Genomic DNA, 27,866 nt, shown 5'->3' with positions numbered 1-27,866 from the left:
GGGATCATGGGAGTTGTAGGCCAAAACATCTGGAGGGCCGCAGTTTGGGGATGCTTGGTTTAAACATCTGTGATGTAGGAAGCTTTCACTCTTTGCAATTATTCTCACTTTATACCAGGTGTGGGGATACTTTGGCTCTCCAGGTGTGGATGAACTACAATACCCATCATCCCTGGTCATTGGCTATGCTTGCTAGAGATGATGGGAACTGTAGTTCCCCAACATCTAGAGGTCCAAAGTTTTCCCACACCTGCTTGATACTGTTACCTAGGGCTGGTGCAAATATAAAGGCAAGTAATATAATTTCATGTGGTAACTGACTGTCATCTTTTTAATTTTTTTATTATTACATTTATGTACCACCTCAATTGTCCAAGGATCTCAAGGTGGTGTATATGGTTCTCCTCCTCCTCATTTCATCTTCATGACACCCATGTGAGGTAGATTAAGCCAGGGGTTGACAACCTGGTCTCTACCGCCCACTAGTGGGCATTTCAGGATTCTAGGTGGACGGTAGGGGGTTCTACGGCACAAGCTGAATCCTCCTTTGATTGAGCACTGGTGGGTGGTAGGGAAATTTTACCATCAAGAAAGATGCATTAGTGGGCAGTAGGTATAAAAAGGATTAAGCTAAGAGATGGTGACTGACCCAAGGTCACCCTGTGAGCTTCATGGCTGAGGGGAGATTTGAACCCTGCTCTGCCAAGCCCGAGTTCAACATTCTGGTATCCTTACACACAGTGGCACTCCCGTAGACACTGGCAATGGGACTTGCTGGAGAGTAAGTCTCATTGAGGTCAATAGAGTTTACTTCTGACTCGACATGTAGAGGATTGTGCTGATTTTACAAGAGATTTTCTGTCTCTCCCACCAGTAATCCCTCACCTGAATGGTGTGGTGGTTGAAAGAATAATCTGCTCTGTTTTATTTTCAGGGACCCCCTGGAGCTTCTGGGGAGCCAGGTCCTCCTGGATCACCAGGAAAGAGGGTACGTTCGGGCTGCCTTTCCAGTGAGAGGGAAGTCTAAGAAGTTGCACGTTCTCATTTACATTGTTTACATAGATTATGCCTTCTAAATAAATGCCAAAGGATTTAAATTTTTGGTTGAAATTACACATATAAATACTTGGGAGGCTGCTCTATTTAACTCAGGAGCATGATTTTGAAGGAATCACTCGTGAGATTTGGGTTGTCAGTTTTCTGTTTGGTTTAACAGCATGCTCCTACATCTCATGGTTTTAGAGGAATCCTGCACAATGATGGACAATTTCGTCTTGTGTAGATGTGTGACTTTGTTGCACATCAGGTGCATGCCCACATAAGGAATTTGACCTGTCCATAACAAAAAAAAACTAAACATAAAATAGAATCCTGGCCTAATAAATACATGTTATTGAACAAACTTTGCAAAAAAAAAAGGTGTTCAAGTCCAAGAACTCAAAAGGTTTAGTGCAGAGCTCCAGAGCTTCTTGTTGAAACAGGTCATGGATCCAGCCTTGGAATGAGCCCTTGTTCCTTGCTAAGGTCTCTGTACATTTGGTCTTTTTCTAAAGTTTGTTACCAAAAGACTGTTCAGATGATACATTGGTTTGCATTTTCATTTAATTACTTTTGGGTGTCTGTTGTAAGGCAGCTAAAGCAGAATTTGAGAGTAGATTAACTAATACTTACATATATTCAAAACAAGAGCCCTCTTCAGTTATTCCCTGCCATGCATAGTGCCCACTAATGCAGGGAAGAGGGAGCAGGGCTATTGGCCATGCCTCTGACGTTGTGTGCTCATTCTTCCTCTCCTGCCACATCCACAAAGGGGGAGCCTGTGGCATATACTTCCACACAATCTGTGCCCTGATCCCTTGCATTTCATACATCTGAGAGGAGTTGATGCTCCAAGTAAGACTGAGACCAGTAGGTTCCAGAATAGATGTAAAACCTCAGGTCAAGGGACCCTGGACAAGGACTGTGGTGTTGATTTAGAAGTTGGTAGGTTCAGGACCATGCTTAGTTATCCAGCAAAGGCAAGGAGGAGGTGCTGGCCCAGAGCAGCTGTTAGAGCTCGATGGTCTGGGTAGTCAAGATTAAAGTCCCAAGCCCTCAATGCTACATTTGTCCAGTTAAAGATCACTTACCTTTTTATGCAGCTGTTTGCATCTTCCAGACTGCTTGGGAGCCTTCTTGTCTCTGGTGCTAACTGGCCCTTATGTGAATAACTGAGGCTGACCTTTCTCCTCAGGGTCAACCTGCATTTAAGGATTCCTAATCCAAATAGTGCCAACCTTCTTGAATTGGCAATGGGGTTGCCATTGTGTTGCACTCTGCTTGACATTACTTACTTCTTTGTCACCTAATTCAGGGCTTGCAAGACTCTCATAAATTTCTGGTTATCTATCCAGGAGTAGGGGGACTGCCAGACAAATTCAAAGGTGCCTGCTTGGCATAGGAGCCAACTCCTATGGGCTGAGATCCCTTTGGCCGGCCAATAAAATATTTGAGGGGGCCAGCCCCCGACCAGTTGATAGGCATTGCCATTCAAATGGTGTGCATGCACCATGTCATGTGATTGATTGTGTGGGGCAAGGCTTACCTGCCCCCCCCCAAAAAATATATTTTTTATTCAAGTTGGCACCCTTGCTGCTTGGCAACTTTAGCTCATCACCCATCCTGATTTCCCATGCACTAGAACCTAGTAAGGTAAAGGTAAAGGGACCCCTGACCATTAGGTCCAGTCGTGACCGACTCTGGGGTTGCGCGCTCATCTCACATTATTGGCCAAGGGAGCCGGCGTACAACTTCCAGGTCATGTGGCCAGCATGACAAAGCCGCTTCTGGCAAACCAGAGCAGCACATGGAAACACCGTTTACCTTCCCGCTGTAGCGATTCCTATTTATCTACTTGCATTTTGACATGCTTTCGAACTGCTAGGTTGGCAGGAGCTGGGACCGAGCAACGGGAGCTCACCCTGTCACAGGGATTCGAACCGCCGACCTTCTGATCAGCAAGCCCTAGGCTCAGTGGTTTAACTATAGCGCCACCTGGGTCCCTTCAAGAACCTAGTAACATAACCCAAATGATCTAAGGGCAGGGTGGGAACTAGTATCACTCGAGTGGTTCTAGAAACCCATACACCCCAGGAATTCAGTTGGGAAATGTATTCAAGAGAAATAGATGTGCGGACAGTCCACTATAATTCCATCACTAATTATATTTCTATCATTATAATTCCATCATTGTTTTTTCTTATTTGTATTCCTGTATCTATTCCCTGGGCTATGTGTTTCCACTAAGGTTTAGATGGCGCCCCATTTGACCTGCTGGTTGGTTTCTAATTGGCAATATGTTTTAATTTTTGAAAAAGCATATGTTCAGAACATAATTGGATTGAATAGGACTTTGAGAATGAATAGGGCTTGAATCTTTCTCTAGAAGGAGGGGAGGAAAGTTGCTCATCAAACCATATTATGCAGTGATTCTCTTTCTCTGTTCCAGGGACCTTTTGGGCCAGCTGGCCGTGAAGGTCGACAGGGTGAGAAAGGAGCCAAGGTAAGAGAGAACACTGTCCTGGGTTTATTTCCCACTGGGCTTTTTCCTTCCCCTGTTTCCCTTTGTGGAATTCAGTCCCTCAACTCAAGATGCATAACTATAGTATTCAAATAATAGTGCAAAGCCAGCCGCTGCTGTATGGTGCATCTTGCATCTGCTGGAAACCTGAATCAGCCTTGGATTAATTAAGCAACCCTCCTCTAAGTTTTTATTAGGGGTGTTGGAGAATTGGAAATGGGAGTAGGAATTGCTGGTGACCGCTTACTGCATGGAATGGAAATCAATCCAGTGAATACAATTGATATTCACTGTTGTTGCCTTTAGTCTGCAAGTGACATGTAATCGTTTTCATTTTTTCTCCATTTGCACTGACATGAAAGGAGTGGAACAATTATTTAATTTACATCAGTTATGTAACTTTGCCACAACAGACAGTGAGGCAAGTAACAGCTTTGGGCAGAAGAGAAACTGCAGGGGAATGAAAACAGTGCTGCCTGCATGCATCCAGCACCAGGCGGAACGAAGAACAGTGCTGATATATTTCCCTTTCTGTCCATCTACAGGGGGAGCCTGGCACAGATGGACCCTTGGGGAGGATGGGGCCTGTGGGTCCGCAGGGACCCCCAGGCCGACCTGGCTCAGAAGGTCTACGTGGAATTCCGGGTCCTGCTGTGAGTATTTTCCTTCACTTGATAACAAATGTCTGGGTAAAGGATGAAGGTAGTTAGAAAACCAGACCCCAATCATTTTTTCAACAAAGAGAATGGACAACTATTCTTCAACAGAAGCATTTATATTTAAAATCCAGGCAGCAGGTGAAGTTAAGTTACCTTCTTTTTTTTAAAAAATAAAAAGCAGCATTTCTCTAATGCCAAGAGATCTTTGGCAATGAGCAAGATGCCGGGGGAGGGTCGAAGAAAGAATCCTCACTTTGGGACAATCCCAGTCTTCAGGAGAGAACAGACTAGGTAGTTTGTTAATAATAATAATAATAAATTATTTATGCCCCGCCCTCCCCGGTCAAAACCGGGCTCAGGGCGGCTAACACCAATAAAATTACAATAAGACATAAAAGAAAAGAAAACAATTAATTAAAATACAGATTAAAATAAAATATTAAATTTTAAAAATTTAAATGCAGCCTCATTTTAAGTAGTCCATAAATCCAAACCATGAGGAAGAAAAACACAGGGGTCAGACTGAATCCAACCCAAAGGCCAGGTGGAACAGCTCTGTCTTGCAGGCCCTGCGGAAAGATGACAAATCCCGCAGGGCCCTGGTCTCCTGTGAGAGAGCGTTCCACCAAGTTGGGGCCAATACTGAAAAGGCCCTGGCCCTAGTTGAGGCCAATCTAGCCACCTTATGGCTCGGGATCTCCAGAATATTGTTGTTTGTGGACCTTAAGGTCCGCTGCAGGGCATACCAGGAGAGGCGGTTCTGTAGGTACCTGTTAGATCCCTTTCAGCTGCCTGGCATTGTTTCAACAGAGATGTTGATGCATGAATAAGGAAGCCGTGTTATCTTTTTAAAGCAGTTCGTTTTGTCAGCTTGATGGAACTGAAGCAGTGAAAAAATGGCAAAGGAAGCTCCAGCTGTGCATGTAGTTGCTTTACACACACACACACACACACACACACCTTCTTTAGATTTCAACCTATTTAGAGATATATTTCGTGTGTGTGTTTCAATTCTTCAAGCTTCCTTAATTGACAATCTTTGCAAATCCCGATACAAATTGACCTGATCTGCATCTGCCAGACTAATATGTGGATCAGAATGCAGTCATCTGCTTTCACACTTCCTGAATGTTCCAGCTTGGTTCTTGGCTCTAAAACATATAAAAATGCAGTTCAAAATGTATATTTTGAGGGGGGGGAGTTTAACACTATGTGTTTAAATACATATTTTAATGTATATAGAGGTGGGGTTTTTTTAAGAATTGCAGACTAATGTGCAGAAATAGCACAGACTAGAAATAGTCTCCTCCATCCATTCATCCATCCCCATGTCAACCCCACTATATCTGCTTTGACTTCATACGCGTTCTTTTTGTAGTCTCTCCCTCCCCACCTTCAGCTTCCTCTCACTTTGCACTTCTTTCTCTCCTAGGGTGAACAAGGTCTCCTGGGAGCGCCTGGCCAGGCAGGGCCACCGGGGCCTGTGGTGAGTGGCAGGAAATGGAGGGTCCAAGGCAGGACAATCAGACAACAGCTTCCCTTCTTCTGGAACTCTTAAAATTGAAGCTATTGATTGTGGCACTGTGGTCTAAACCACAGAGCCTAGGGCTTGCCGATCAGAAGGTCAGCAGTTCGAATCCCTGAGATGGGGTGAGCTCCCGTTGCTTGGTCCCTGCTCCTGCCAACCTAGCAGTTCAAAGGCATGTCAAATGCAAGTAGATAAATAGGTACCACTCCGGCAGAAAGGTAAACAGCATTTCTGTGTGCTGCTCTGGTTCTCCAAAAGTGGCTTAGTCATGCTGGCCACATGACCCGGAAGCTGAACTCCGGCTCCCTCGGCTAGTAAAGCGAGATAAGCACCGCAACCCCAGAGTTGTCCATGGCTGGACCTGACAGTCAGGGGTCCCTTTACCTTTACTCCTTTACTAGGCCCCATCCACCATAGAAAGGGTCTTACACGGGTATTTATTGGGGGGGGGGGAGAGAGAGAGCAGTGCTAGAAGCATATTCCTGGAACTACAAAAAAAGAGCAGTTTGGCAGTGGAATAAGTTTCCCAAGTTTGCTTTGCATATTATGAGCATTGGGCATCTGTGGTGAAAAAAAAGCAAGGGAGGAAAGCAGCCGCTCATTCAGATTGAGCAGTTACTAAAGCTACACCACAGGACCGAGTTGGGCTGAATTCCCCTAGCCATGGGCAGCTGTGAGCTGATGACTTGTGCATGTGAAGCAGCCATCATGGATGAAAATTCGTGTCAAGCAAGTGAGTCAAATTTCAGTCACATCAATTTGATAAAAAGGCAAAATTATCTGAAACCCTACTCCTGATTCCTGACTGGATTGTGGCCTGCACTGAGTCCGGAAGCTCAGATGAGTTCTTGATGGAGCTCTTCTTCTGTTCACAGGGTCCCATGGGGCTCCCAGGCCTTAAAGGTGATCCCGGCTACAAAGGAGAGAAGGTGAGTGTGAGCAGCACCTGCTTCCTGGTGGGAACAAGCAACTGGCTCCTCCCCTTAACTTCCTAAATCTCTCCTCTTTCCTTCTAGGGCCATGCAGGACTCATTGGGTTGATTGGCCCCCCAGGTGAGATGGGTGAGAAAGGTGACCAGGGGCTGCCAGGGAACCAGGGAACACCAGGCCCCAAGGGCGACCCCGTGAGTAGATGGGAGCTGTGTTCAGATGGAGGGGGTTGGGAGCAAGGCTGGGAAAAGGGACTCTGGCTGGGAAGAGCCCTCCCAACACTCGGTGCTGATGCTGTCTCCTCCTCAATAGGGAATCATTGGACCCTTTGGGCCCCCAGGCCCACCTGGATCTCCTGGCCTCTCAGTAAGTACCACCACCAACCACTTCATCCTGGATTCTTGTCAGTTTCCAATGCGTGACAATTCAGATCTCTGTGCACGTTTCTCAAGAGAACCTCACCAGAGTGATGCCTAAAATGAGGCTCTGTTTGGTACCCAGATCCTCTTCCCCAGTCTGCCAGCCTTTACATTCTTATGGGTTCCCAGGAGCCTCTCTTTTGTTCCAATGTCCCTCTCCATTCATACAGAGGCATTTCCCTTGCAACATTTCTGCTCCGCCGCCACATTCCAACATGCTTCCTTCCTCTGACCCCTCTTCTGGGGCCATCTCACCAGACACAGGTGGCCTGCAAGCTCCCTTTCACTCATCCACCCCTTTTCTATCTCCCCAGGGACCTCTGGGACAAAAAGGCAACAAAGGCTCACCGGTGAGTAGCTCCAGGCCCAACAGGTGTTGTGGGGCCAGAGGAAGGTGGGAACTTGGCCCAGGGCTGCATGTAGTAGTAGAAAGAGCTGGCTTCTTCAGCCTACATAATGGTAATAAATGTACCCTCATTGCATGTGTTGGCTGGTATATAATTTATTATGCTTCAACTAGCCATAGGAAGGGACTAAAAATCTGAACAGTGGGTGGGGACACTGAAATCCTTACTAATGGGAATGCTGCTTAGTCCCCCCCCCCTTCTAAAGGCAAGTTTTCACTAATCACTGCTGGTTGAAGCTGCCATGATTGCAAATAAATTGAGACCTTTCACCAGGAAAACTAGATATTGGGTGGAAGGATTCCAGTTTCTCTGTGGAAATAATACTATTGTATGCAAGAGCATTCAGTCCTGGGAATAGCTAGAATTGCCATATGAGTACAACCCAGATGCAGGTCTGTCACCTTATGAGCATAAAGGCACAGAATCCAAAGTTTGGGAGCCAAGTGGGGTTTTTAGTGTTCAGGAACAGGGCCTTAGTGGTCCTCCCCCTATGATTTCCATTAGGCATTACCTATGTGTACTGAGATGAAGGGGTTCTGAATTTGTGCTCAGGCTCTGTTCTGTTGTCCTGCAGGGGCCTATTGGACCAAAAGGTGATCCAGGATCTGCAGGACCCCCAGGGCCACCAGTGAGTGACGGTAGAGAATCAGGAGGAAGGGATTATCCTGGGACCACCACCCGCTTCCTCCCCTCCTGCAGTCCCTTATGTCACACTTTCCTTGCTTCTTGCTCCCCCACTCCTAGGGCCGACCTGCTGAGCTGCGGGAGCCCCTGCCTTTGGAGAGTGGCCGCAAGAGCCGCCGCGACTGGGAGCTCGGGGATCAGGGAGATGCACCCGGGGAGATGGATGGCGACCCCGATGCTGATGGGATGGCAGAGGTCCTAGCAGCCCTGAGCTCCTTGCGTGACGAAGTGGAGCAAATGCGGTGTCCACTAGGCACTCAGGAGAGCCCAGCCCGGGTTTGCAAGGAGCTTCAGTTTTGCCACCCCCACCTCACAGATGGTGAGATGAAGAATCGTCAGGGGCATAACAGGGCTAAACAGGGAGCAGGGAGTGGGTCTGTACCTGTTGCAGTTCCAGCCTGGCAGGAAGCAGTAGGAAATTGTTCTTGCCTTCTTATCTTGCCTCCCCCGTGGTGAATGTTAGATTACAAGTGCCGTGGGGGCAGGGAGCATCTTCTCATTAGTCTGCAAAGTGTGCACTTTGATTGTGCTATATAAGTAATCCCATTTCAGACTCAGGGGGGAATTGCCTGATTGAAAAATATCCCCATGGGAGAGCGGGGCAGGAGAAAAATCCCTACACCTACATAACTAACATATCAGAGAGAAGGCTGATTCTGAAAACTCTGTGGGTGGTTTCTCCTGCCAAAGGCTCACATATTAAACAACTGACGTCTATTGGATATTTTCAAGAAATTGCTAGACGGCCAGCAAAATGAGGTGCCTCAGAGCTATGGAAGGTATCTGGGCAAGGAAACATTGGCCCAGCTTCAAGGTTTATTTCTCCAAGTGGGTGCAATCCCCACCCCACTCCAAGCAGGTTTGGGAGCATGGTGCTTGCCTTAGCAGTAGTCGCATGTCCTTAAACTTTTTTTTAAAAAAACTGTTTAAATCCAGCTACCTACAAGGGAAGAGGTTTAGCAATCTTCCGCCCTTGCATTCCCTCCAGTATTTTAAATTCAAGCTTATGGTGGCTTGAAGCAAAAGCTGTGCTGGCCTCCCTGTTTACCCACTCCCAGCAAGGCTCAGAGAGCAGAAATATGGCAGCTATAGCTCTCACTAGAGTTTGAGCCATGGCAACTTACCAGAGTGCTGGGGGGTTAGAGGTGGAGGAAAGAGGTAGCCCACCACTGCCTCCCGTGAGTCAGCACTGGAAAATTTATTTAAAAGGGGTCTCTGGGTAACGGAAATGGAATGGAGTGTTCTGGAAAAGGGTATGACTGAGTGGCTGGGAGAGAAGCACTCTGCACCGCAGCATTTTGTGGTAGTCCACACTTGTAGCCTTAAAATTAGAAGACTGTCATCTAGGAGATAAAGCAGATATTAACTTTTTACCTACCTGTCATGGATTCTTTTAACAAACACCGGGATTAAAATACTCCCCTAGCATTCATTTAGGCCTCTGACTTCTAGTTGCAGTGGGACCATCATCATCCCCTAAGGGTTCCCTGGCCTCTCCTGCACTGACACCTGTCCATTTGTTGTTCTTCAGGTGAATATTGGATTGACCCAAACCAAGGCTGCAGCCGAGATGCCTTCAGAGTTTTCTGCAACTTCACAGCTGGGGGGGAAACTTGCTTGTTTCCTGACAAGAAAGTTGAGGCAGTAAGTAGTTGTGCTCAGTATCAATAGGGATGGCCGAGGGAAAAGACAGAGGCTTTCGTAGTGTGTTGTGAACAAGTAGAATGAGGAGTAGATGAATATAATAATAAGGATTGTAAAGTACTTTGTTCATTGAAAGGTCTATGCAAAGGATTGGTTTTATATACCTGCACGGCTCAGGAACCTGAATTCAAAGTCCTAAATTGAGAAACCAGTATGCCATCTGTGCCCCTAGGTGCGACTCGCTGCCTGGAGCAAGGAGCAACCAGGAAGCTGGTTCAGCACATTCAAGAGGGGCAAGAAGGTAGGGCTTTTTCTTCCATTTTGCCACCCCGATGACTCCCGGAAGCAGTCTGAGAAGGGCATGCAGTGCTTCTCCCCATGATTTCCCATGATCGATCCCCAAGTGGATCCTCACCAGGTGTGCTTGGGGGGGCGGGGGCGGGGCATAATCATGGCAGGAAGAGTGTACAGTGGCTTTCCACCATTCGGCCTACTCAGGCCACCCCTATATCTCCTTCTTTCTGTTACCAGTTCTCCTATGTGGATGCAGACGGCAACCCCATGCAGGTTACCCAGCTCACATTTCTGCGCCTGCTTAGTGCCATTGCACACCAAAACTTCACCCTCCTCTGCCAAAATGTGGCTGCCTGGTATGAGGCCAACACCAACAGCCACACTCGGGCTTTGCATTTTCTTGCCTACAATGGTGTGGAGCTGATGCACAACAGCACAGAAGCCCTTGTACGGGCCTCATATGATGGCTGCCAGGTAAGTTGTTGGGTTCTGCTCCATTGTGACCATGCCTTTACTTCAGGCTTGCCTTTCCCTATATATCTCTGGAGATTGTCTCGGGCAGGCATCCCCAGACTTCGGCCCTCCAGATGTTTTGGACTACAATTCCCTTCATCCCTGACCACTGGTCCTGTTAGCTAGGGATCATGGGAGTTGTAGGCCAAAACATCTGGAGGGCCGCAGTTTGGGGATGCCTGGTCTCGGGGCATCCTGATGTTCACCCCAGGATTTGGGAGGAGCTCCATGACTTGCAAAGTGTGGGTCACTGTTAGGGATGGGCAGCTCACTGTCTGGCCTATCTCACTTTTCATGTGTTTACGTTAGATCTCTTCCATCTCACTTCCCCAGTAATAATAAATATCTGCATGAAAATTAATGTATTTCAGTATGATAGATTGGCTCTGCTGGTTGGTGCTGATGAGAGCTGCAGAGCCACAGGTTACCAATCCTGGCTTAGAAGAACATCTCATTAAGCATCATTAGGTGATGGGGGTGAAGTGCACAGTTCTCTAGAGCAGGCATCCCCAAACTTCGGCCCTCCAGATGTTTTGGACTACAATTCCCATCTTCCCTGACTACTGGTCCTGTTAGCTAGGGATCGTGGGAGTTGTAGGCCAAAACATCTGGAGGGCCGCAGTTTGGGGATGCCTGCTCTAGAGCAACAAAGTGATCTGTGAATGGCCCATGGTAATTAGCAGAGTGTGGTGGCTGGAAATACCCTGGGATTCATATAAATAGGCCTCTAGTCAGTCTCTTTCTTAATTGCACACCCACCTTGAACAACGAAGGATTGTTTCAAGGCCCTGGCAAAGTGAGACTACAGTCTGGCCAAACAACCTTTGCTGCTTGAGGTAAGCAGGAAGTGGCCCACCCACCCACCTAACTGCCTGCGACTTCTATTGTGCTCTGCTTGGTGGCAGACTCAAAGCATTTGTCAGAGAGCTCCCCTCTGGAGAAACCCTGCAAGATAAATAGATGGAAAGAGAGAGGAAGACATGACCCTCTCTTGCAGTCTGAAGCAGTACAGTCAAGACACAGGGTTCAGTTACCACCTTTGTAACTAGCCTCAATTTCTCTGCAGGTTGATTTATCTCACCTGGGATAAAATCGAGGCAAAGGCCCCACCTTTCTTTTCTCTTGGCTGCTGCTTTGTCTAGAGGCTTGTCAACTCCTCATCTAGCAGGCGTCCTGTGTTTTTTTTAAATCTTCCTGACAGCCTGAGATTTAACAGAGCTGTTTTGTATTCTGAAGCCTCTGCCAGCTGGCAGTTGTTGCCTGGAATTCCTGGGCCTGCAAATATAGCAGAAGGAGGTGATTGGTGGACTCCCTGGTGATGTCACATAACTGTCCTTCGCTTTGTATGGAAAGGTTGCTTGTTAGTGTTGTTCCTCATGGGATGTGCCTGCTCTGTCTCCCAGGAAAAGGCTCACATATCCCCCCTCGACAATTCTACAATTGATCCTTCTCAGTGAGAGATACATACCCTGGCACAGGAAGTGTGTTAGCACAGGTTATTTCCATAGTTAGATAGCTTTCTTCCTTGTCTTTGTGGGTTCAAGGCCAAGACTAAGAGAATTATTTTGCCTTTCTCCAGTGAAACCACGTCGTCTGTCCCACAATCAACTTCCCTACAGCAAGCGCCCACAATGTGGCTACTTTTCCCACTGATGTGCTCTTCCAGCATTGTCATGTGATTTCCTTACTCCTGTCTCAGGGCTTCTACACAGGCTTCTCACCCCCTGGCTCCCCCAAGATTTGGCTCCTGACGTTCTCTTCTCTACTCCTCCAGGTACGCAAAGGCCAGGAGCGGACAGTTCTGCAGGTTGTGACACAACGTGTGGAGCAGCTTCCATTGGCCGATGTGGCTGTTCAGGATTTTGGGGACACCAACCAGAAGTTTGGCTTTGAGCTTGGCCCTGTCTGCTTCAGCGGCTGAGCCTGAAGATGGACAGCTCCCTCTAGACTGTGGAACCACCCTTGGGGAAAGAGAGAGCTAAAATGCTCCATTCTCCCTGAAGCTGGGCGTGGGAGATGAGCCAGCCCTGGAAAGACCTGCCGTTGTATTTAACCAGATGACAGCCTCCTATTTATGCGGCCAAGGTCCCCTTGGGGCTGTGACTCTTGGGGAGCAAAGCAGGGCCCAGACTGAGCCAGGGCCCTCCCTTTCTGCAGCCCCAACAAATGGTGCTATTATGCCGCCTTAGTGAAGCACTGGACTGACTGCTCAGCACTGGCCAACTTCAGGGATGGGGGCAATGGAGACCACATCCCACACTGCTGACCTCCTGCCCCCCCCCACAAATAAAGTTCCCAGGGACATTAAGACCTTGCCCAAAGTATCTTGTAACCTGGGACTTCAGGACCATTTTATCTGTACAGCTTCCCGTGAATGGACATGGGCACAGTGCGGACTGAATAGGGGGAAAGGAAGACTTCCTTGAACAGGATTCAGGTTCAAATCTTACCCAAGACTTAAGGACTGGTCATGGGTGATCCAGAGCTTCTATGCTCGCCCTTTTGAGCTCAGTTTAACTGAAAGATGTGTGTCCGGGCATGGCAATGGTATCCAACTTAGATCGGATAATTTGGGCCCAACAGAACCTCTTAAGATCTTCTAGGGACTAGTGGGACAGGGAGCCCCCCCCCAAAACCAAGAAATGCCTAGATGCTTGGAGTCTGTGCCCCATTTTGACCATTATTCACTCTTGTCTATTTCTGCTCTGGCGCCAGGTAGTACCCATGTAGCACACAACACAAAGTCCTGAGAGCTGAGAGGGGGCTGAGTATGCTTCCCTCCCCCCTTTTAGTCCTTCTAATAATCCCAGCTGTGAACTTTCATGCTGGGAATAGGAAATAAAAGGAAGCTCTCCATCCCCTTATCACCCTTGTCTATCATTCCGTCCATGCTGGGCAGAGAGTGGAGAATTCTGGGCTCTGTTCTCTAGGCCCTCTCCCCATTTTTGACAGATGCCTTAAGATATGGCTAGCGATTCTGACATTCCTGTCCCTCTGTGGAAGGGTGATGATATGGTGCTAGTTAGTTCCCAACTATCAAAGGACCTGAGTGTCTGCCAGCTTCCTGTTGACCAAAGCCCCTGAGAGTGGACGCAGGACAAAAGTCTGAAATGTTTGTTTTCTGTGCTGTCCCACACTCATCCCTTGGCACTGACCTCCCTTCAAACTCTGGTGCTAAAAGCCTTTATTTGTATGCTTTTTCTTTGTATCTCAGGCTGTGGCGCCAAGTGGGTATGTTTGTTTATCTGTGAGCGTGTGTGTGCGTGTGTTACTGTATCATCTAACAATCTGTATTAAAAATCCTCAGAGCGTGTGACTGTCCCACTGTTTTTGTGCCAGCTGGCTGTTCGAGAGAGACCAGCCAAGCCCAGACTGCCTAGGTGCGAAAACAGAACTCAAAGCTAGATAGAAAGGCTTCTGGGATGGTTTCCTTGCCTGTTGGCTTTCTGGATTGACAAAAACATCGCAGATGACCTTTTGGCTTCCCTGTTCTTTTGCTTGGTAATAAGGATTCTGTTTGATTTAAAGCAGGTGTGTTTTCCTTCCTTAAGAGGAGGGGCTATTTTCCAAGTCAGGCATAGCTGCCAAGTACCCCGTTTTCCCCGGGAAACCCCCGTTTTTACTTACCTTTTCCTGATGGTCCCCTGTATCACTTCGTCTCCCGTTTTTCTCCGTTATTTTCTCCTGCCGGCGCCCATTTTTTTTCTTTCTGATTTGCCCTTCTATGGGCACAAAAAATGGCCACCGCTGGCTTCAAAAGTAGCTTCTATGCATGACCGGAAGTGTGTAGACGCGACTTCCGGTGGCGGCGGTGGCCAGAATTTTTGGTGCCCATAGATGGGCGGGGCGACACCGGAAGTTGCGTCGACGCACTTCCGGTCATGCATAGAAGCTACTTTTGAAGCCAGCGCTGGCCATTTTTGGTGCCCATAGAAGGGCAAAGCGACACCAGAGGTTACGTCGATGCAACTTCCGGTGTCACACAGCTGCTGGTCCCGGATTCTGCAGTCCGGGACTTGGAAGGTAAGAGTCAGGGATGGGGAACCTTTTTTCCTCCAGATGTTGCTAGACTCCAACTCTGATCCTCCTTGCTCATTGGCCACAGTGACTAGGGCTGATGGGAGTGAAGTCCAACCCTACCTGGAGGACCGAAGATCCCGTAGCCCTGTGCCTTTCCCTCCCAGAGTTCAGCGGGTGGCTCTACTTGCTGCACCAGCACCACTTGGCAGGACTTGACAGATAAGTTTAAGTCCCATGGCAAAAATAGCTTCCTTGGGTGATGAGCACAAGTGTGGAACTAAAATAGAACAGGGCAGTGCAAGATTTAGGGTGGTGTGGGTCATTCCCACTCCCCAGGGCACTAAGCTCAGGTGGGTGCAAAATTGAGAAGATCCACAATTGAAAAGATCCATTTGGGGGTACAAATTTTGGCCTCCCTCAGGGTGCCATATTACCAAAGATTACCAAAGTCTGCCCCAGAGTTATTTACACAAACAATGCACCTGCTCCTCTTCTCAGTCCCCCCCCCCCATCATGGGTAACTATGCACAACCAGAGAGGGATTTGGCCAGAAGTGAAATGCCAGTAGACAAATGTCACAGCAGGGAGCACTGCTGGGAATAGAGTTACATTCTGTCTTTCCTTCTCCTATTCAGCGGGAGGTAAATTGGAGGTCTTTATATGCCCTCCGTGGTTTCAGTCCATGGCCAGATCTGATTGGCTAAATAGCGCTGTGAGGTCAATGTCATATTCGTGGCATGATCCCTATTATTGGCAGCGAAAGCAGTGGGAGGAAGCAGCATATGGGGAACAGTGGCTATGAGCAGGCATGAACAAACATGCTAAATCTTAGGATTCTCTCCCATTCCCACCCACCCCATGGCAAAATTCACTGCAAAATGCCTGTCTTACCAAGATGAGGCGTAGGACAAACCCATCTCTCAAAGCTTGGCTGTCTATGTTAGTTTTAGCAGTTAACTATGCCATGAATATTTCAGTAGATAGAGGCCTAAATTCTAATATTTCTTTTCTGTCACTTCCTACACTTTCCTGGACTTGCTCATTTTATTCATTTTTGGCAGTTCTTGGGGCTTAATTGCAATCAGGATTTAGAAGAGCTCATTTTTCTTTTTAACACCAGGACATGACCTTACAAAGTGTAATTTTTTAAAAAGAGAGAGAAGATGGCAGTGCTTCCAATCAGAGGTAGAGGCAGTTGGGTTCAGTCATCTGCCTGAGCACATGAACATTGTATTTGCGGATGAGGTGTGCACCCACCTCCAGTGCCCTTGTGCATCCCCAAACATCCCTGTATTTGCATTTCCTTGAACACAGGTAGAAATCTCCATGTGATCTGGGACACTTACAAAATCAGGATTCTTCACTGAACATAATGTTCTTCTGGCATATAAGCAACATGGGTTGAAGGGACTTGCAGATCTTCCCTTTTCAACACAGGGATTGACCAGAACAATGTGTGTATGTGGATAATGTGTGTGGGGGAATTGTGAGTGAGGCTTATGGGCATAGAATCATAGAATGGTAGAGTTGGAAGGTACCCCAAGGGTCATCTAGTCCGACCACCTGCAATGCAGGAAAATTTACTAAAGCATTCATGACAGATGGCCATCCAACCTCTGCTTAAAATCTCCAAAGAAGGAGAGTCCACAACCTCCTGGGATGCCATTCCACTGTCAAACAGCTCTTACTGTCAGAAAGTTCTTCCTGACGTTTAGTCAGAATTTCCTATCTTGTAACTTGAAGCCATTGGTTCGAGTCCTACCCTCCAGAGCAGGAGAAAACAAGCTTGCTCCCTCTTCCATGTGACAGCCCTCTTATCCAGGCTAAACATACCCAGCTCCTTCAAGTGCTCCTATTCTGCACATATTCCAGCTTGTCAACATCCATCTTAAATTGTGGTGCCCAGAATTGGACACAGTATTCCAAATGTGGTCTGACTAAGGCAGAAGAGAGTGGGACTATGACTTCCCTTGATCTGGACACTAGACTGCTGTTGATGCAGCCTAGAATAGCATTAGCTTTTTTTGCTGCTGCATCACACTCTTGACTCACGTTTGTGTTTGTTAATGGCAGATGCATCCGTGGGTGACCCAATTTGGATCAGGTCTGCAGGAGGGGGGTTCAATCTTTTCCTCCAAGCTACATCTCAACGTTCCTCTTTCCAGTTTCTACCTTCCCAGGTTCCTCTTGCCAGTTGAACAACCTCAAATTGCTATTTGTTACATAAGGTGGATGAAATGGCCATTTGCTCATTTTGTAAACTGTAAGCTCTTCCTAACTTGTTTTAGTGGCCAAGGATTGCATAGAATTCAATACACACACACACACACACACACACACACACACACACACATTGTTACAGCCAGCGACCATTTCACACAGGGTTTCTGTTCCTGGTCCCCATGGATGTCAGCAAAGTGTGCATAAGAGTGTCCCATTATGCCTCATTACGCCCTCTTTTGGGTCCAAAAGGACCCCTGCAGAGGTGATCAGATGTCAATTGGGTAAGTCTAAAATGGTCACTGCCTACTTACCTGCTTGGAGATGGTGTGGGTTATAAGTCCAGTCAATCAATACATAACCCATAACAGCATCTAGTTAAGAAAAAGCCTCATTTTACTCTAAGCTTTAACTTTACATGCAGGTGGGAGGAGGGGAAAATCAGTGGTAAAAAAACTGGTAAAACATCCAGTGTTTTCATTCAGAATACCTGATTACTCCAGTCATTCACAATCTAAAGTGACCCTGGCCATGTATGACAAAGGATATCTGAGAGAGATTCCCTTTCAAGCAAAGCCTTTAAAAACCAGACTCTTTCTATGCTCTCAAATTCGGACCTATAATGACATGCTTCCCTTGAAAAAATGACACCTGACCCAAAGCACACCAGGGGCATTTTAAATTGTGTGTCTGATCACTCCAGTCATGCATAGAACAAGGATGTTTTAAATCAGTCTTTCCAAAGCGGAGGACTGTCATTGTGAAACTAATATGACACTTTCCCCCTTCAAATTTTAAATAAATATTGACTGCAACATGACCTGACTTCCAGATCCACTCACACAAGGACTCCTCTTAGTTAAAACAAAATAAAAAAATCCTTCCAGTAGCACCTTAGAGACCAACTCAGTTTGTCATTGGTATGAGCTTTCGTGTGCATGCACACTTCTTCAGATACCTGGACTTCCATTTCACGCGGCTCAATGTGGTGCCTTCCATAGTACTAGTTACAGGTAGGTAGCCGTGTTGGTCTGACGTAGTCAAAACAAAATAAAAAAATTCTTCCAGTAGCACCTAAGTTTGTCATTGGTATGAGCTTTCATCTTAGTTACAAAGGCTTAGTGCAGGGATAAAGAACCTGTGGCTTTTCAGGCATTGTTGGACTGCAGTTCCCATCATCCCTGGCTGCTGGCTATGCTGGCTGGCATTGATGGGTGTTGTAGTCCATCAACCTCTGGAGGGCACTACTTTGGGGGAAGGTTGCTCTAGCCCAGGCATCCCCAAACTGCGGCCCTCCAGATGTTTTGGCCTACAACACCCATGATCCCTAGCTAACAGGACCAGTGGTCGGGGAAGATGGGAATTGTAGTCCAAAACATCTGGAGGGCCGAAGTCTGGGGATGCCTGCTCTATCCCTACACTCATTAATATGAATTATTTTCCATAATTACCCCCATTATTATCTTCTGTCACAGGAGAAGTGTACGTGGAGGTCACCCTATTCATCTCTGCAACAATCATATAAAGTAGGCTAATCTGAGAGATGACTCACTCAGGCTCACACAGGTTGAGCATCAGGATTGGGAGTGGATTTGAACACTCCCAAATGCAACACTCTATCCACTGTACTACATTGATTCCACATGGGCATTCACAGAAACGGAAGGGGAAGGAGTCACAATTTTATCAGCTATCAATAACCAGGAATGTTTGAAGGAGCTACTGAAGCAGCTAATTCACCTATGGGATTCTTCCTAGATCTGAATTGGAAGTGCTTGCTCCATTTCATTAACACTTCCAGCAGCAGCAGATACTGCTCCCCCACACCCAGGAGAAAATATTTGCCTTCATTTAGATTGTCCTTAGGGACCCAGGTGGCGCTGTGGTTAAACCACTGAGCCTAGGGCTTGCTGATCAGAAGGTCGGCGATTCGAATCCCTGTGACGGGGTGAGCTCCCGTTGCTCGGTCCCAGCTCCTGCCAACCTAGCAGTTCGAAAGCACCTCAAAATGCAAGTAGATAAATAGGAACCGCTACAGCGGGAAGGTAAACGGCATTTCCATGTGCTGCTCTGGTTTGCCAGAAGCGGCTTTGTCATGCTGGCCACATGACCTGGAAGCTATACGCCGCCTCCCTCGGCCAATAATGCGAGATGAGCGCGCAACCCCAGAGTCGGTCACGACTGGACCTAATGGTCAGGGGTCCCTTTACCTTTACCTAGATTGTCCTTACTAGCTCTTCAACTGACTTCATTTGACCTCAGTGAAGTCGTCTCCTAACTAGATCTGATGAGATGTGTCTGTTGCTACATGTTCCCATTCACATGATGGGATCAGGACTCATGCAAGAAGAATAAAGAAGCAGTAAAGAGAAAGCAGGGGTGGGGTGGGAGGAGAATGGTGCCAAGGCAGACCAGATAACAGATGTGAGAGCAGCAATCAGAATCAGAAAAATGTGAATATGCTTTAAAAATTAAGAAGGTTGGGGTGGGGAATATTTCTACCCTGCAGTGCTACTTTTGACCCAAATACCAAAATTCAGTGAATTCCTACATGAGCCATCCCTTGGCTATGGGTACAACAGAGTAATTAAAGCAGCATTTCCCAAATTCCTGCTAGTTCAGAGACACAATGGTTGGGGTTTTTTTCTGTATTGAAATGAGACGTGCTTCACTGGATTTGATTTTAGAGCGTACAATGACAGCCTGTCCCCAGAGGACCACACCTCCTATGCTTCTGCAACAAGTGCTACTGTTTTGCAGCATTCCTTCTCTAGGGGGACACCTTGCATGCCCAGGCACCGCCCCCCCCCGTCCTACAGACCACCTGTAAACCATCGAATAATGAAACATGACATCATAGTAAAAGGTAAAGGGACCCCTGACCATTAGGTCCAGTAGAGGACGACTCTTGGGTTGCAGCACTCATCTTGCTTTACTGGCCAAGGGAGCCGCCGTACAGCTTCCGGGTCACTAGTATTTGGGTCAAATAAGACCACAACTTTATTGGCTACAGGCACTGGGTAGAACCAACCATTTCTGACCGACCTGCTGGAAGGACATTTATTTGGGATCAACCGGAAGCATAGCTGCCAAGTTTTCCCTTTTCTCGCGAGGAAGCCTATTCAGCATAAGGGAATTTCCCTTAAAAAAAGGGAGAACTTGGCAGCTATGACCGGAAGTGAGGGAGTTCTTGACCTACATCGAGAAGTGGCTCCCTTGCCGGATTGCAACTGGGGTGTGCTGTCGCTCTTGCCCCCGGCTGGACATCTGGACAGCAGCATAACCCTTGATCCCTTTAATGGGAAACCCCATTTTTCAGAGAAGCAGGCAGAGACTGCAACCTCCCCTCCATCCAAGACTACCGTATGCCTATCCAGTACCTAAATAGCCAAAGTTGTGATGATTGCTATGATGGCAAAAGCCACAGGGCTGAAGCCAATTTGTCAAGTGGGGAAATTCCAAGTCAGTCCTGATCCTTAATATGGTGACTGACAGAGTCCATAGCAAGGTCTTATCATGGCAACACACACCAGCCAAATAGGGAGGGAGGGAGGGAGAACTGACAAAGAAGTGGCTTCCTCAGGCCTCTTTACTTATATATTCGGAGGCTGGATACAGATGAAGCCAGCCAGCCTCGTTGGATTGAGTGAAAGCCTTACATAGGAGTCAACTCCTAGGGGCCAAGGTACTTTCATCCCCCAATAAAAATTTTTGAGGGCCCCCCCACCAGTTGACAGGCATTGGCATTCAAATGGTGTGTGTGCAATGTGTCTTGTGATTACCTGGGCTGCCCCACCCCTATTTTATTCAAGTTTGAACCCCTGATGCTTTACAAAGGTGCAACCTTAGATGATTCTTAACCATATGTATAGATGTGCCCCGAGGCTATGGTTAGCTCACACAGCCACAAACAATGCATGTACTTTTTGAGTTAGCTAGCTGCATTTAAAGCACTCTTATACCACTTAACAGTTTCCCACAAAAAATCCTGGGAACTTGAGTTAAGGGTGCTGAGAGTTGTTAGGAGACCCTCTCCAGGGCTGGCTCTAGGTAGACCCCCAGTGGTGCAGGGCATCACGGCGCCGGCCCGCCAGGAGGGCGCCACGAGCTGCGCCCGCCCGCTGGCCGGCCAGTCCGCCGGTTCGACGCGCAGCTGCGCCTGTGGCAGCCGCGCTGCGCCCGCCCGCCCACCGCACTGGGAAACGGGGTGGGGGGGCGCCGGAGGGATCCGTCGCTCCACGGCGCCAGGGGCGCTTAAGACTGCCCTCACCCTCTCACAGAGCTACAATTCCCAGCAACCACAATAAACTGCAGTTCTTATGTTGGTGTGCTTTTTGGAAGCCATGATTGCAAAAGTGGTGCAATAGTGCTTTAAATGTTAGGTTATAGATATGCTGTTACATGCCACCCAATGAACCCATATTTGGCAATGGGAATTCTGTGCATTTACACAGAGACACTTCTAACACTTCCACAAATGATGCTGTGAGCAACAGAAGTTGCCTTATACCAGGTCAAGTTCTTTATCCCAGGCCTCATTCACACGTTCATTTAGAGCTCTATGATACTACTTTACACAGCCATGGTTTCCCCAAAGAATTCTGGATTTACCATGAGATTTTATTTAAGTTTTTCTTAATACAATAAAATAGTGGCTACAACAAATACAAATATAATAAGTAGAATACTGAGTCCTCTTTTAAAAGTAATTCTGGGAGCTGTAATTTGTTATGGGTGCTGAGGGATGTTTGGAGGCCCCTATTCTGCTCACAGAGCTACAATTTCCAGAGCTCCTTGGAAGAGGGATTGTTGATTGTTCAGCCACACTGGGAACTGGGGCTGAGTGAGGGGAATAGGCATCTCCTAACAACTCTCAGCATCCTTAATAAACTACAGTTCCTAGAATTCTTTGGAGGAAGCCATGACTGTTTAAAATAATATCATAATGCTTTAAGTGTATGGTGTGAATGTGTCCCCAGTATTGCCTTCTGGAACTTGCAGGCACTCTTAAGGTGCAGAAAGGTCTTCTATTACATCACTTGCTAGGTAAAGGTAAAGGGAACCCTGACCATTAGGTCCAGTCGCAGACGACTCTGGGGTTATAGAGCTCATCTCGCGTTATTGGCTGAGGGAGCTGGCATACAGCTTCCAGGTCATGTGGCCATCATGACAAAGCCGCTTCTTGCGAACCAGAGCAGTGCATGGAAACGCCGTTTACCTTCCCTCTGTTTATCTACTTGCACTTTGATGTGCTTTCGAACTTGCTACCAGAGCTTTATTCAGCTGGGATGTGTGTGTTTTTTCTAAGCAGACAGGCACTGAAACCAGGACCTATTGAATGCAAAAGAGGTGCTCTGCCACTATGCTACAGTCCTCCCCACCCCCTCAGATTGGTTGATGCTGAATTCTGACATCACTTTGAAACTCTCCCTGGGCTAGCAAGCAGAGAAGCCACCCGGACACCTGTGTCCCATTCTCAGTCCTGGCAGAGAATGGTTCCTGTATTACAGGGGAAGAAAAGATCAAGACTGACCTTCATAAATCTTTCAGCTGCACTCTTCATGGTGGTTTTCCCCCCACATCCAAAATAGAAGTTGCTTGCTCAACACATTTTCCCAAACCTGTGCAAGTTCACAGGCCGATCACCTTCCCCAAACATTTGCAGTGGAAAGCCTGGCAGGCACTGAATATTCAAAAACTTCTGCTAGCTGCAAGCGTGTGTGTGGGGGGGGATGGCTATTAATGTGCAAACCAAAGCCAAGGGCCGAGTGAAATTTGTATTCCTGAGCAGGATGGAGGCAGCAGGTAACATTCTTGCATGCTGATGATTTCTGAGCCTTCTGTCCATGTGGGAACTTAGTACTGCATCGCCAGCAGCACACAACTTCCCAGCACCCAAACACCAATAATAATAGCTTCTTGGGAACTCTGTTAAGATTTGAAAATGAAAAGCAGTTCACAAACGACAGGGAGCACAAACCACAGGGCTCCCATGACTTCCAATGGGGCTTAAGCAGCAGAAGACCAGAAGGCTCCTGTGGTTTGTGCTCCCTGTCATTTGTGAACTGCTATTTGTTTCATCAGGTCTTCTTTGAGTAGAGCTTTGTTGGCTATATGGGACCCAGGTGGCGCTGTGGTTAAACCACTGAGCCTAGGGCTTGCTGACCACAAGGTCGGCGGTTCGAATCCCCGTGACGGGGTGAGCTCCCGTTGCTTGGTCCCAGCTCCTGCCAACCTAGCAGTTCGAAAGCACGTCAAAATGCAAGTAGATAAATAGGAACCGCTACAGCGGGAAGGTAAGACCCCTCCTCTTCAGAGAGGGGGGAATTTGCGGGCGGGACCCGCTCTACGCAGCAAGCAGGGGGCGGGTCCGCCCCCTGCTCCACCTTTACCTGCCGCGCTCAGGGCTGGCCAATAGGGCCAGCTGGGGGGCGGGGCTAAGAGGTCTTTAAAATAGCGCGGCAGGCTCCAGATCGCCCCTTCTCGCCCCTGCACCTCATCGGATCTGGATCTTCGCTGGATCGTCGTGGGATCGTCGTTGGATCGTCGTTGGATCTTCGTCAGAGCGACCACGTGCTGCGCTCAGCCCTCTACCGCAAGCGGACCAGCTGGCCGGGTGGCTGCTTCGAGCGCTGCTGATCGCGCTCCTCCGTGTACTGCCTGCCCCCACGCTCCCACCTCTCAGCTGATCAGCGGGAAAGCAGACAGCTTCTGATACACAGCAGCCTTTGCTGTCTCGGCTGAGGATCTGCGGCTTGCCTCCCCTGTAGTGCTTCTGCCCTGCTCATTGCAGCGCTTACTGGACGCTGTGGGCCATCTAGTTATTTGTCACTGGATCGGATCTTTGGAGTGACCGCGTGGCTCACCCCGCCTCTCCCCGCTGTGCCGTGGTTGCGCCCTGTGTGCTTGGGACCTCGCAGTGAGTACCCGCGATCAGCGCATCCCGTTTGGCTTCCCCTGCTTACTGCTCCCTGCAGCTGCCAAGGAATTTTTGGCGCTTTAATACGCCTCCACTGCTGCCACTAGCTCCTGCCCCCCCCGGCTTCTGAACTCCCCACTAGGCCTCCACTACAGCTGTTCCTCAGGCCAAGGGCCATAGGCTAGTGGCAGGGCTACTGCCAGGTGTGCAGAGGGTCCCTGGTTCAATCCCTGGAGGCATCCCCAAGTGCCGTGCCATCGTGAGCGTTTATTATTTACTGTACTGGGATTTGCATGCTTCCTACTCCTTAGCTTGAACCACGTGTCGTCCCCTTCTGGTTACCTAGGCTACGTGGGGACGCCATTTTAACCTGAACACGTGCGAGGCGCCATCTTGAGTGTGGCGGTTGTGAACTCCCGGGGATCCCTGTAACGCAGTTTTGCCCTTCCGAACTTGTTTTGGTCGCCATCTTGTGTGTGGTTGCTTTGTCCAGCCTGTGCGGCCTTGCTCTAAATCAGTGGCCCCTTTAAGTACGGCGCCATCTTGAGTAGGTCCACGTGCGCAGCACCTGGCAGCCATTTTGAGTGTGTTGTGGACGCCAGCTTGTGTGTGGTTATTGTGAATCAGTGGCTCCTTTACTCCGGCGCCATCTTGAGAGTCGCCACGTGTGCAGCCCCTGGCAGCCATTTTGAATGTGTCTCTTGGTGTTTTGTTTTGCAAACCCGCCCGGCGCCATTTTGAGTGTCCCCACGTGTGCAGCCCCGGGCAGCCATTTTGAGTGTGTCTCTTGGTCTTTTGTTTTGTTTTTCCTTTCTCTGAAATACATAAACAAATAAATAAATAAATAATACAGCAGTGCGTTGCCTAGGCAACTTTATATAAGAACTAATTCAGGAATCCTTGCTTTTCCTTATCTTTTACTAAGTTGGGCATTTCTTTGCCTTTCCTTGGGGGCTGCATTGACAGCAATAGACACTTAATTGCATTGCACTCCGGTATAAGTCATTGTTCCCTCTTGGCTCTAGCAGCTGTGCCCCAGGCAACCTGATTGCTCTCTGGCACAAGTAATTGTTTCCTTTGTGTGGTTTACCTGGCCCTTCTCTACATTACCTGTTGATTCAGGGTGACGTGTTAGCTTGCCTTTGATGGTGTCTGCTTTTAAAAAGCTCTAAAACAGATTTATCTGGCCTGTTAGTGCAGTTGCACGCGCGCTCACATATATTATTGAAGTTTAGCGCGAAATAATCATAGTAATTATATAGTAGTAATAATAATACAAAGATTTATAAATAAATAAATAAATAATATAAATGAATACATAAATAAATAATATTAATAAAATAAAATAAAATTAATCAACACATAAATAAATAATAAATAAATAAATAAAAAATTTTTAATAAAAAAAAACTACTTTGAGCACATACTATTGTTATTGACCCTTGTTGGTTGGTTTCCACATGGAAGCAGGGAACAAAGTCGCCGTGGACGCGCAGCCTGCAAAGGAGGTGGAGCCGGGGAAAATGCCCGCCCAAGGTGAAACTGCCTCTAACGCAAAAGGACAGGCACCCCACAAACCGCGGGGTCCACGTAAGAAGGGTCCTACTCCTAAGTCAATGGCAAAATTCTTTAGTGAACTTAAATCTCTGGTGTTGAGTTATGATGACACTTCCTCTAGGGCCTCTAGGTCTCCTTCGCCTGAGGTCATTCCTGATACGCAGCGAGAGGATCGGCCGGGCACGTCCGCATCCTTGTTTCATGGTCCATGGTCAGGTGTGCCTGACAGGTCCCCGGTCACTGCCTTAATATCTGCAGCATCTGTGGCTAGGGGCCAAACGGTACAGGCTCCCCTCCATGACTCATCTTTGCCCCAGTCTTCCCTCAGCATTCCACAGGGTCAGCGGCATAGCGTCCAGCATCCTGAGGCCGATTTCTCTTCCGGAGGCGAGGAAGCACAGCCTCATGCCCCGAGGAGCCAGCAGCCGGGTGGGAAGCGGCGTGCCAAGACGAAACACATCCAGGAGTCCCACACCTCTTCTGATGGGGAGGATGAGCAGCATCAGGTCCGGAAAAAACACCAGTCGAGGCGAACAGGCAGTTCCGGGGGTAAGCACGTACAGGACTCCTACGCCTCTTCTGGAGATGATGAGGACCACAAGGACAAGCCAACATGGAAGAGACATCATAAGAAGAAACATGCCTGCAGGAAGTCGCGTTCTCGCAGTTCGGAATCAGGTACGTCATCCGATTATGATAGCGATGCATCTCTGGAGTCTTACTGGGGGAAGGCTGAGGGGATTTCCGGCCTTCCGGACTGGGCCTGGCGTAGGAGGGCTAATTCCCACCGTAAAAAATTTGGGGGTGCGTTGGAATGGAAGGATGGGGCCCTAGTAGCGGATGTTACTTCTTCCACGCACACTGAATCGGACACAGTTCCCGGTGACCACCTTTCCCCTAAACTGAGGGGGAAAGTATTGAATGGGGAGTACGTAGATATGTTCGATTTGGTCCCACCTGCTGAGGAGCTGGGTAAGGGAGAGAAAAAGCCTTCTTACTCAAGGCGTAGAGGAAAGCCGAGGGTACCTAGGACCTTCGAGAATTGGCTGGACGGCTACCAGGCATTCATGGGGGCCGTAGTGGCCGCATACCCCAGGCGGGCCCTGCATCTGGTGGCCTATCTGACCAATATTAGGACAGCCTTTTCCCTAGCCGGTGAAACGGCTGCTATTAGATATGATGAGAAGTTCCGCAGGAAGGCTTCTCGCATTCCTAATGCACGCTGGGACAAAATTGAGAGTGGCATCTGGAACGTTGTGGTTGGCCCGTATGTGGAAAAGAAACCGCAGGAGGCCTACCGCTCGGGCCGTTCGGATGCCAGGAAGGAGGTAAGGCGAAAACTGCTGTGTTGGGAGTACAATAAAGGAGTTTGTAACAGATCTGTCTGCAGGTACTCGCATGAATGCGAAAAGTGCGCAGGATCTCACCCAGCAACGTCATGCCACAAGGGTAGGCAGCCCTTTCGTGGGGGCCGGGGACACTACCAACAAGGGCCTAGAGGTGCCCCCGGCCCCACCAATACAGCAGCAGGGAACCGCAATTGACATGCGACCGCAGGAAACCAACAGGGAACCGGGGCTGGCGTGTTCCCCCATTAAGCTTGCCCCATTGCGTCTCCTCCTAGATATTTATCCTAACAGGAAAGCCGCTAATTATCTCTGGCTAGGTTTTTCGCAGGGTTTCAGGATTCCTGTAGCGGGTTCACTTACAGCCAAGGATTCCCCAAATCAGAAATCCGTCAGGGAAATACCCGAGGTCGCCATCAGAAAAAATGGAAAAGAGATTGCAGCGGGTAGGGTGGCAGGCCCCTTCCCTGACCCCCCCACTTCAAAACCTACACATCTCCCCATTAGGCATTGTCCCCAAGAAGTCCCCAGGAGAATATCGGTTAATTCACAACCTTTCCTATCCAAAAGGGGGCTCTGTTAACGATGCGATACCACCAGAGTTATGTTCAGTCAAATATGCCTCATTTGATCAGGCAGTAAAGCTAGTTAGGGGACATGGGCCGGGTGCCCTCCTGGCAAAGTGTGACATTGAGTCCGCCTTCCGGCTCTTGCGAGTTCATCCTAGGGATTTTCATTTATTAGGTTTCAAGTTCCAAGGAAATTTTTACTATGGCAAGGCCATGCCGATGGGTTGTTTGGTTTCCTGTGCTGCAGTTGAGACCTTCAGCACCTTCCTGGAATGGGCCCTGCGTTTTAAGACCGGCCTGTCAGGGGTGTGTCATTATCTGGATGATTTTTTACTCGTGGGAAAACCAGACACAGCTGAATGTGCTTTTCTTTTAAATGCATTTGCGTCCCTAGCTCGTGAATTTGGCGTTCCCCTGGCTGCCGATAAAACGGAGGGTCCAGTGCACTCCCTCACCTCTCTTGGCATTGAGCTAGATACCATTTCTCAGTCTTCCCGCCTACCCCGAGATAAAATTTGCGCCCTTAGCGATACCATACGTGAGGTCCTTCCACTTAAAAAGCTTACCCTTAGGCAGATCCAATCCCTCCTTGGCCATC

General features: G+C 48.2%; 1 protein-coding gene across 2 annotated transcripts in view; it reads left to right on the top strand.

The window, feature by feature from the left end:
- The window catches only part of COL5A3 (collagen type V alpha 3 chain), a 117,954-nt gene extending 104,004 nt beyond the window's left edge, over window positions 1–13,950 (top strand). For both annotated transcript variants that reach the window (XM_035101564.2, XM_035101583.2), the window contains 14 exons: window positions 935–988; window positions 3,488–3,541; window positions 4,105–4,212; window positions 5,651–5,704; window positions 6,622–6,675; window positions 6,763–6,870; window positions 6,989–7,042; window positions 7,410–7,445; window positions 8,077–8,130; window positions 8,247–8,505; window positions 9,718–9,830; window positions 10,063–10,131; window positions 10,362–10,598; window positions 12,412–13,950. In XM_035101564.2, the coding sequence (XP_034957455.2) occupies window positions 935–988; window positions 3,488–3,541; window positions 4,105–4,212; window positions 5,651–5,704; window positions 6,622–6,675; window positions 6,763–6,870; window positions 6,989–7,042; window positions 7,410–7,445; window positions 8,077–8,130; window positions 8,247–8,505; window positions 9,718–9,830; window positions 10,063–10,131; window positions 10,362–10,598; window positions 12,412–12,558 (1,401 nt within the window). In that variant the 3' untranslated portion in view covers window positions 12,559–13,950. The remainder of the gene's footprint in view (window positions 1–934; window positions 989–3,487; window positions 3,542–4,104; window positions 4,213–5,650; window positions 5,705–6,621; window positions 6,676–6,762; window positions 6,871–6,988; window positions 7,043–7,409; window positions 7,446–8,076; window positions 8,131–8,246; window positions 8,506–9,717; window positions 9,831–10,062; window positions 10,132–10,361; window positions 10,599–12,411) is intronic.
- Window positions 13,951–27,866: the final 13,916 nt, after the last annotated feature.

This window comes from Zootoca vivipara, chromosome 2, assembly GCF_963506605.1.
Source record: "Zootoca vivipara chromosome 2, rZooViv1.1, whole genome shotgun sequence".
Lineage (NCBI taxonomy): Eukaryota > Metazoa > Chordata > Lepidosauria > Squamata > Lacertidae > Zootoca > Zootoca vivipara.
The sequence above is the reverse complement of the archived record's forward strand: the minus strand, read 5'-3'. Positions and strand labels throughout refer to the sequence as shown.